The 10,961-nt window shown below is 25.0% G+C and overlaps 1 protein-coding gene across 2 annotated transcripts in view; it reads left to right on the forward strand.

Annotated features, from left to right (window-relative positions):
• LOC145833869 (golgin subfamily A member 1-like) overlaps positions 1-6,618 on the forward strand; it is a 28,594-nt gene extending 21,976 nt beyond the window's left edge. For both annotated transcript variants that reach the window (XM_082941103.1, XM_082941104.1), the window contains 7 exons: positions 1,848-1,943; positions 2,608-2,779; positions 3,235-3,392; positions 4,088-4,312; positions 4,447-4,644; positions 4,831-4,917; positions 5,623-6,618. In XM_082941103.1, coding sequence (XP_082797229.1) covers positions 1,848-1,943; positions 2,608-2,779; positions 3,235-3,392; positions 4,088-4,312; positions 4,447-4,644; positions 4,831-4,917; positions 5,623-5,691 — 1,005 coding nt within the window. In that variant the 3' untranslated portion in view covers positions 5,692-6,618. The remainder of the gene's footprint in view (positions 1-1,847; positions 1,944-2,607; positions 2,780-3,234; positions 3,393-4,087; positions 4,313-4,446; positions 4,645-4,830; positions 4,918-5,622) is intronic.
• The last annotated feature ends 4,343 nt before the right edge of the window (positions 6,619-10,961 follow it).

Consider the following 10,961-nt stretch of genomic DNA (forward strand, 5'->3'; position numbering starts at 1 on the left):
TCCTTAACATAGTAAAAAATGTGCTCTAACTCTGAAGGTGATCTCGCATTGAACAATTTAGAACTTAAGTAAATTTTCCAATGAATGCATTAAAGTTTATAAGCTTCAAGCAAAAGGAAGATTGTTTGGACCAGTTCTATTTTGAAACATTAAAATTTCCTGCCAAATCTTCTCTCGGAAAGTTGTTGCAACCATTATTTGTGTTGCACAATGACCAGGCTGAGGTCGAACTAGATTAAGTATTAACAAGGCTCTGCTTGAAGACAGTATGAAATGAGAAATTATTACATCCAGAAGAAGAGTTATATGTATGCATACAAACTAGAACTGTATCAAGTTAAAAAACACAAGTATTTTGCTGATAGAGCTGTTTATTGCAAATACATTAATCATACACAGATGGTTGAAGTGATGTAATGGAAGTTACATGATTGAATTCATCAAAAAAACTATTGTTTTAACCTGTATAAAAATAGGGTTGGAAGATTTATATAGTTTCAAGTGTTTGATTATGTATTTTAGAATAAGTTTAACTTAAGAGTTTAGATTTAGAAAAGTCAGGAAAATTTTAGATGAAAGTCAGGAAGTTTTTTTCAGCTTGATCTGTGACAACCAAGTTCTACCTTTATTTTAGAATATTTTTATGTTAATTGTTTTCGGTTAAGGATAAAAGTATAATTGTTAAAATTTAAAAATTACTTAAGTTTATTATAGAAGTGCATAAGCTATTATACAGTTCTTTTATTTTCCAAATATTAAAACTTAAGGTTTGACATTAAAAATTTTTTTCAAAGTTTGTATCTAGACTCATAAAAGTATTAATAATTATCTCGTTTAACCACAAAGCTACTGTTTTTTTTTTAGTTTGACAGTGGCGTCAGGTTGTAACAATTGATATGCTGCAAAAACTGTTGTCCACTTGCAAGATCATACCAGCAAACAGTATCTTTGTGGTAAAACATGATAACTGTTTGTAGATTGACATCTACAGGTTCTTCGGTTACGACTTACCGACGGTTAACAATAATAACGAAACCCTAAAACCGAAAGGTCGTCCACCGAGAGCTGAGAACTTGTGGTCTGATGATCAAAACTTGTTGTAAACAATTTTTGAGCTTTTACTAGACACTGGCTATGGTGTATTTTGTCGATTTTTAAAAAAACTTTACATCATTAATTAAGGAGATCAAGTAAAGTTGGACTTTTGCAAACTTTGAAAAAAAATGTGCATTATAAAATCACCTTTAGTATTTAAAACTATTTTAAAGAATAAGCTTCGATAATAATGTCCTACGACGTCTTTCATCACAGTCTTTAAAAAACATAAAAAATCTGTAATTGGCAAAAATATTCTAATATACATTCAAGCTTTTACTTATAACAATTGGTTATGATTTTTTATTTTTCTATGTTTTTATTGGACTATTTATTTATAAACTAAATCTATGCAAGCATGTACGTACAAATAAAAACAGCTTTCGTTTCTTTTTTCTATAACTTAGCTTGCGTACTATTAATTACACTTTTACAACTTAGTTTAATATTTATCATTTTAAATGTATAGTGTTGAGTGTGTACTTTTCTCTAAATATGGCTAAGTATGTCTTTTATTTATAAAATTAAGCCTTTTATATTTTTTCAATTAAATTAGTAATTTAGGTGTATTTTTTAACCTGATCTGTAATCTTATTATTTTCTATAAAACTAACAGTTACGTTTATCAAGTTAAACATACAATAACTAAGTAGAAGGTCAAAAAAGCTTATAATACTGTTTTAAGTTTAACAAGTGAATTTAAATTATTAAGTAAAACCATGTTAAAGTAAAACAAAAACATTTTTTTACAGTCAGTTTCAAACGAAGAATTAATTGAGAAAAGCAAAATAATAACAAAACTGAAAGAAGAAGTTTCAAATTTTGTCACAGAGATATCTAAAATGAAAGTTAGTTTTACTCAATTAAATGGATTGACTAATTATAAACACTTCAATTTCTCATAGTTTTGAAATTTTTAACTTTATTTTTTACAACCATGTAAGTCATCTTTAAATTATTTAATCAAAAAACTGTTTTTTAATCAGTAACAATATTATAGCTTCGATTGAATATATATCTTTGTTTTTTTAACATCTAGCTAAGAAACTTATAAGTAAAACAGTCAATATAATAACGATGCTTAAGTATCTATAAATAGATCAGGGTTTCCTAAAGAAGTCTCCATTTTCATAACCCATCAAAATTTTTCCAAGTGGTCGATTATGTAAACTAGTTTGGGAAACCGTGATTTAGTTTAAGAAAATATTTCAATTCGACCTTGTTGGTTTTTTATAGAATTTAGTATTTTATTTTACTAAAAAGACTTCAATATTTTTTTGACCTTATAAAGTACAGCATTAAAAAAATTAAATACTTTATGTTTGCTTTCAAAGGTATTTTTGAAATTTAAGCAGCTAAAACTATAATCCAGCAAAGTTTGTATTCAATTTAAAATTTTCAATATTGCATATGTTCAGAAAAGTATAATATAATTTTCACTATAGTAACACAAATATATGTTTTTTTTTATTTTACCACTTTCATGATTTAAACTGTGAAATATTTTATTAGGAGTCTGAAAAATCTGCTGAAGTCAAAATTGAAAACTTAGAAACAAATATAAAAGGTACTAATGCAACAAATTCAACTTTAAAAAAAGATGCAGTGGAAAGTGAAAAGAAAATAAAACTTTTAGACTCAAAAATTAAATCTTTTGAATCGAAACTAAGTTCATCAACTAAAGGTTGGCAAATAAACCTTGATATTTTTAAATGTAAGCCAGCACGAAGGTATGGAATATCTTTAGTTTTAAATAAGAATTAACAATAGTACTAAGTAATAAATTATAAAAACTAATTGACTTACTAATTATTTTAAAAGTCTAAAATATATTCCAGTTAGTATAAATGCTGTTTTATCATTAAAATACTTAAATAAATATAGCAAACTTAAAGACCTGTATGTAACAAGCTACAATTAAAAACTTTTTAGTTATTATTCAGAGTTTATTTAAGACTATCTAATATTATTTGAAATAACATAAATTATTTATTACATAATTGAAACTAAAACATTTTTTTACAATAGTGTTTGTTTATGTAGTTTAATTTTGTTTTAATAAAAAATCATATTTTATTAAATTGTTGTTATACTTTTTTATTTTTTATATAGCACTAAACTTTTTTATTATACTTACAGAAATATCAAAGTTGGAAAATGAAAAACTTAAGTTTAAAAAAGAAATCGAAACCCACAGAGAATGCATGGAAAATTATTTTTGTAAAGTCTTTGAAAATGACAAAACAAGCACAAAATTGAAATCTTTAAATGAAATAGTCCAGATTTTGATGGAAAAGGTATTAATTTGTCAATATATTATTTTTTGCAGATATTTTTTTTACTCTTAAATAAGCCTGTGGCAACTGTTTTAGGTTGTTTTATTTTTTGGTAAATCCAGGCAATTAACATTGAATATTATTTAATATCGTTTTTTATTCCTTTTCTCTAAAGCTACTTTAATAAAAATTAAGTTTCATTCTAATTTTATTATCAGTGATTCAATAGCTGTTTAGAATTCATTACCCTACATTCTTATTTCATAAAAAGTTTCGAAAATTATTGTTAATATTAACCTTAATTTAGTCTCAAAATAGGTTATATATAAAACTGATATGATATCAAATATATTCAATGAAAAATAAAAATGCATAAATTTTTCAGAGAAGTTTAAACAGTTACTTATAAAATTATATTATCATGCTTACTTAATAACATACAACTTATAATTTTAGACGTTAAAGTGTGTTAACTGTTAGTTTAGTTTTCCAATCTTTAACTTTTTATAAGTACATGAACAAATCTTATGATTTTGAAACTTTTTCATCTGTACTACTTAATTTTCATTATAAAATAAATCTAATAAGCTAAGAAATATTTTCAGTTCATTAATCTTATAGCTTTTATCTAAAGTATGATGAACCCTACTGAAATAATCAATATGCAATGATTTAGTATTTTTTCTAATAAATAATACATAACTATCTTATTATAGTTTGAAGAATTACAAACCATAATAGAAAAACGAAACGGTGAATTACTAAGTTCTAAAGAAGAAATCGCTAGCCTAAAGAACAATCAGTCTAATGGGTGCAATAAGATTAAAGTACTTGTTGATGAGAGACAGATATTAGAAGATAAATTAAAAGAAAAAGAGAGAAGCTTGAAATTAATGACTCAGCGCGTAAACGACCTCAAAAAAACTCTTAGCAGAGAAATTGTTAGTACTTAGATTTTGTTATCAATTCTCTTTTGTAATTGTTTTGAAAAAAATATCTTTCTCTCCTTCTTAATTACATGTTTTTTGCGTTATAGTTTTCAAATAATTTTGATTATAAAATATTTATCATTCAGCAAAGTAACAAGCAAACAAAGGTAGAAGCTCCAGTCGTTCCATCGACTTACCCAAAACAGCCCATTATGACGTCAGTGGAAGTATTTGACGATAGCACCTCTTTATTGTCACCGGGTTTGTCAGATGACCGTAGAGATGTGCTTGTTGAATACCTCAAAAATGTACTCATAGAATTTGTCTCTTCAAGTCAACAAGAAGTAATTAAAGTTTTGTTTATTTATTTTACATGGTACTACTACTTAATAAAATGAATTTTTAAACTACCATTCCATTTTTGATTGAAAAAATTTGGTTGATTGTTGAGTAAACAGTTGAATATTTATGTTTGGTAAGAAAACCATCATAGCCGTAAAAATAGTTTTATCTATAATTAATTTCAACAGGCTTTACACCTAATAAAAGCAATAAGCAAGCTTCTAAGTTTTACTACGGAAGAAGAACGAAAAGTGCGAGAAAATCTTCGAAACAAGGTTAGTTTCGGACCTATTTAGATTTAAAAATTTTAAATGAAGTAAGCTTTCTTTGCATTTCAGTTGCAGAGTGTTATTAACTCATAGATATTTTTTCAATTTAACATTTGTAGTCAGATATTTATTTAACTTAATAACTGACCCTTCTTTATTTGTTAACAACTGTTCTTATTTTTTAGAAAGCACCCTTTAAAAATTTAGATTTTGTAAAATGTATATTAATCAGTATATACTAAAAAACATTTTTTATCAATTTTTATAGTTTAAAAATAAAGCCTTAAGTTAACATAGAAGTATTTTTTACTTGAGCTTTTCGAATTAAATGATATAAATAGCAGGCGTATAAAACTTTGTTATACTATTTAAAAATTAAAAGTAAACTAAGTTTGGAAACATAAAAAAAAAATATATTACCAAAAGTATTATTTCCAAAATAACTTTATTTTTAAGACCTGGTGTAACAGGATTAATGAAGTTTATAAGTTAAATTTCTTTTGAGTAATTAGAATTATGTTTAAATTTACTTTGAATTTTAGCTTTTATTAATATTAAAATATAAGTTAGATTTATTGTTGCTTGATAAAAAAATAACTAGTTTTTGATTATTTGTGCTAACCCATCTTGTTATTAATTTTACAGTATTCATATTCATGGTTCAGAATATTATAGCTTAGTAATATATATAGCTTATTATTAATTTTGCAGTCTTCATGGTTCAAAACGTCTACGTCAAGAAAATTGTCAAAGAGTAAAAGTATCAAAACAAAGCGTTGAAACTACGTACTGATGTCTAAAAATTTGTTTTGTCAGTATTTAGTTTAGTTTATTCTTTTTAATGTAGCAAACGTTACATAGTTATATTTTTAAAGTTTAAGTGCTAAGTAATTTTGTTCACAGTATCATTACTTTAATTTAGGAGGTAAAATGTTTGACACCTACGTAAATTTTTAAGCTTTTCAAAACTTTAGATTCGTTTTTGTTTTTACTTTTATTTATTCTAGTATTTTAAAAAAATAGTTTAAGTATATATTACGTGAGCATTTTTTCATGTAAACTCAAAAAGCTTGCATGACACTTTTTCTAGATAAATAATAAAGTGCAATTTCACCTTTCAAATATTTATTTCCATCTTTTTTGATTTTAAAATACTATTGCTTTAAGTCCCTTAAAATACTTGATGTTATTTAGCTAATTCAGCATGTTTTTCATTCTAATGATCAATTAGTATTTAAATTTTTTTTATTTTGTTAAGATAAGCTTTCTTTTTATTGAATTATGTTTAGTTTTACTGTTTTTAGCAGTAAAGCTATATTATCTATAGTGCGGTGCAATATGTTATTTTGTTTTATATATTTCATATACAATTAATACATGTTACTATAAGCTAAAAGTTAGTGTAATTATATTTTATTTCTAACAGTTTATGGCAAATGCTGGCCTCAAATGTATAAATTAACAACAAATATTATTGTGCCTTAGCAACTACTAAGTATCTCATCTAACTTTACTCACATTTTAGAAAAAATATTTTAAAACTGCTTCATTTAAAATTTTTAGTTAATTGCTAGTTTGCACTTTAGTGGTTTATTTTTCTTCTTATAGTTTAATTGCAACTTTTTTTTTTCTTTTGTATATTTTTTGTTTATAAGTGATTAAACTTTATAAGAATATATTATGTACTAAAGTACATGTACTTTATGATTCTACTTCTGCTCAATGAGCTTATCAGTAGAGCAAAATCTGCAAAAATACATTGAAGTCATGTATAAGATAGCATTAATGGTTACTAACTATTTTAAACCTATAACTTAACTTGTTCTACTACCAAATTTTGACATAAAGTTAGTGTCTAATAATTTCGTTTATACATAAATACAATGTATTTTTTCAGATATATTTCTAATGATTCTGTCAATAATCAAAACATTGTTTGCAAAATAAACTTTTTTTTAAATAAATGTTATTAAAAAACTTTAAAAAAAAGTTTTTAAAATGAAATATGATTATTTTACTAAACAATTAAAAATTTTTGAGCATTTTTACAAAATACATAAATAGATAATAAGGATGCAACACAATTTATATTCTAATAGGTCAAGCTCCAAAATTTTAAATTCCTTTTAGTTGGAATTTTTTTTGAATTATCTCATTTAATAAATGTTTGTTGAATTTTTTGTACAACGATAGTTTAATAAATTAGCCCTAGAATGTTTTTTTTTTTAATTAAATAATTTTATGAGGTATGTGTAAAGCACGGTTTCCCAAACTTTTTTTTTCAAATGGCCCCCTTTACAGAATTTAAAAAAGCCATAGCCCCCTTCAACAGCATTACTCAAAATCCATAAAAACACCTAATAATTTTTTTTTGCTCTTCCACTGCAACTTCAAAAGTTTATATCTAATATCTAATGAAAGTTTCAAATAATGACCTCATGGCCCCCAAGGAGGCCGTTTGGCCCACATTGGGAAAGCTTGGTCTAAAACCACTATTTAAACTAATAAAGTATGGCTAGTTTTAATAATTAAATATTTTATTTTCATAATCTTAATAATTAGATTGTTAGACCATCAAGTGTACATTTACTTTTTTTTTCTAATTGGTTTTTGAGATGTGGCCCATTGAATTTTTTACAAGAAAATCACTTTTCATGTAACCAAATCACAGATTTTTTTGTTTTTTCTTAAATGTATTTCAAATGGTTCTGAAAACGATGTACTTAATAAAATAAAATTTACAATATCATACAGTGTGTTATAGAACGCTCTTAACTCATAATCGATTCCTTTTTTTTTTCTTAATAGAAAATGTGAAACAAGACATTTAAAAGCTAATTGAATTTATTTCAGAGTAGTTCCGAACCCAGTGTCATCGGTAAAACACTTAAACAACTAAAAATCTAGTGGTGAACAATTTTGTTAGTCAGCGGGTTTGACTTTCTAACAAAAACCTTCGCAAGCCGCGTAACTTGAACTTAAAAATTTTTTCATAACTCTTTAAAATCAAAATTGTTTTAAAATTCTCTAAGCACTACCGCGTACTTAAGAATTAAGAGCACATTGCAGAGTATTTGTTACAAAAAAGCACAGGTTGTATTTAACCAAAAAAGTACGTTGCCGTTCCAAAATCAATCCAGAATCTTATTAACCTTCAAAATGACTTGTAAACTAGAAAATAATGCCAGTACAACAAGTATTTAAGTTTAACATAGAACCTAACTAGCATTACTGTAATAAATTAAAGACCAGGGGAGAGGACGCGGAAAATTTACCAATGTTTATAAAACTCCTTAATTTTAAAAGTTAATTTAGTAAGACAAAAATACTGCTATTACAACAAATCGTTAGTAAACAGAAATTTATTTAAAAATAAAGTTTTACAATATAGTAATGATTTTGATATATAATAAAATAAATAATTCTAATACAACAAGTATTTAGGTATAATATAGGGGTAGATGTCTTTTTTGCACGAGCGTCACTTTAGCACGAGAGGTTACTTTTGCATAAGTTGAAAAATAATTTTTATTAACTTTTTTTTTTTTTCTATAACTATTACCCTTACCCTCGGAAGGTAAATTCTTTATTTGTTTGTTTCTTATAATTCGTTTTTCCTGTGGTTTTTTGATTAATAATTTTTATTAGGTATATATTTTTTTCTCTATCACTGTTACCTATAACCCTCGGTCGGTCTTTTTTTTCATTTTTCTTTTATTTTTTTATTACTATTTTTTGTTTATGTTTTCTATATCAATTGATTTTTATTTTCTTTACAATTTATTTTTCTTTTGATTTAATATATTTTTGACTCTCGTGCAAAGGTGACGCCGTGCAAAAGTGTCCTCTTGTGCTAAAGTGACGTTCGTGCAAAAGTAACCCTTCGTGCAAAATTGACGAGTTCCCATAATAAAGATCCTAACCAACATTACTGTAATAAGTTAAAGACAATGTAAAGTGGGGTGGAGCATTAGAGCAGTTACTTCACATAAAAAACGTAAAAAAAATCATTACTATATTATAAAACTTAGTTTTTTATTTCTAAATAAACTTCTGTTTACAAACGATTTGTTGTAATTGCAGTATTTTTATCTAACTAAATTAACTTTTAAATTTAAAGAGTTTTAAAAATATTTGTTAATTTTCCGTGTCCACTAACAAAAATTCAACACCTCACCCTTAAGAGCATTTTCTCCATATGACTAGGATGAAAGATTATATGACAATTTAAATACTTTAAAAAGTATCTAAGAATCTATATGTCAAAAATTAATAGATATTTTAAAAATATGTATGTGTAGGTATCATTAATATCTACAAGCCGTTTTTTCTTTTACGCAAAATTTTTTAATTTTTTTGAGATTTTATAAAATAACTATGTTTTAAAACTTATTTTAATCATATATCAAAAATTTTATTTTTAATTAATTGAACCTTACAGCTGTTTTCTTTTCTTTATTTTTTCTTTTAGTAGACAGCTCCCCTTAAAGTACTGTAAAAAAACTTGAATTGCTATGTAACTGGAATTGGTAAAGCTTCATAGTTACACAACAAAATTAGATAGTTGGCTTTTCAATTGTAATAAGCTTATAAAAACTTAGCTTTAATTAAAAAAATAACAAAGAATATTAGTTCATTAACTACAAAACAAAACGTTTACAACTATTATTTATACAGCTTTTAACAAATGTAAGGCTGCTATGCTATATTTTAACTGCAAATTTCCCTAAAATAAAAGCACGAGCGTGAACTTAGCTTGAGAGCGTTTTTTAGGAATTTTATAAAAATGTCCAAATTTAAACCCAGTTATTTTCCTTATCTTAATATCTAATATAAAACTTTTTATTTTCACTCCAAAAAACGGTCCTTTGTCTTTAATTTTAAAAAACTTATTGAATTTGGGTTTGAGTTTTTTTTCTATTTTTTTAATTATACAACCTTTTCTCCGATTTTTTTTTTCAAAATTTTTTATTTAAACATACTTATTAAAATGAGTTTAATGATGATGTAAATTTTTATTTCAATTTCATTTTTCTATTTTTTTTTATACCATAAGCCTGAATAAACTTTTCAGAAAATTTCCAATTTTGCACGATTTTCGTTTTTCATATATACAACTTTCTATGCAAAAATATTTTTTTTTTTAATAACTTTTATTTTTAACAGATTTGTATAGTTATGTTTTACGATGTTGTGATATTTTTTTCGCTGTTTATTATTGCTTTTAAAATATATAATCCATAGAAGTTTTACCTAAATTCTTAGCAACGCTATTTGAGGGATTTCTTGCTCAAGTGCTAAGAGTTTAGGTAAAACTTGTATGGGTCATATATTTTGAAGGCAATAATAGACTGGCCGCCCCACTCAAAAAGTCAAACCCCAATTCAATAGATTTTTTTTAATTCAAGACAAAGGACCGTTCTTTAGAAAACAAAACGTTTAATTAGCTATTAAGATAAGGAAAATAATTGGGTTTAGGTTTGGACATTTTTATAAAATTCCTAAAAAACGCTCTCAAGCTAAGTTAACGCTCGTAATAAAAGCAACTGGAATAACTAGCTATGCATACATATAAAGTATTAGTCGGCAAACTGCAGGTCAAATGCGGCCTTCAAAGCAAATATATGTAATTCGCGATATTCTTTGCTAACAACGCACTATTTATAACTTTCAAGTACTAAGTTTTTGTATTAAAAACTTTTATATAGGATCTTAATTTATTTATTATTTTACAAACAGAACCTAGTGAAGCAATGTTATAACAAATTTTCTCAGGACTGTTTTTTATTAGACTTATATAATTTCTTTATAAGTTAAGTAAAGAAAAAGTATTGTGAAAATTTGCTTTTATTTTGTTGATATTTAATTTCAGAAAATAAAAATGATTTCAGTCTTTATTTGGTTTTGCCTTAAAATATTATTTGTTTATTATGACTGTTTTATAAAAAAATTATTTAAGTATCAAACGGAACTTTTTTTGATTAATAAACACAAAAGAAAATTTGTTCTTATATCGTTTATAGATTTTCTACAAACTCTGTTTCGAAATC

Source organism: Thalia democratica, chromosome 4, assembly GCF_965202585.1.
Source record: "Thalia democratica chromosome 4, ktThaDemo2.hap1.1, whole genome shotgun sequence".
NCBI lineage: Eukaryota > Metazoa > Chordata > Thaliacea > Salpida > Salpidae > Thalia > Thalia democratica.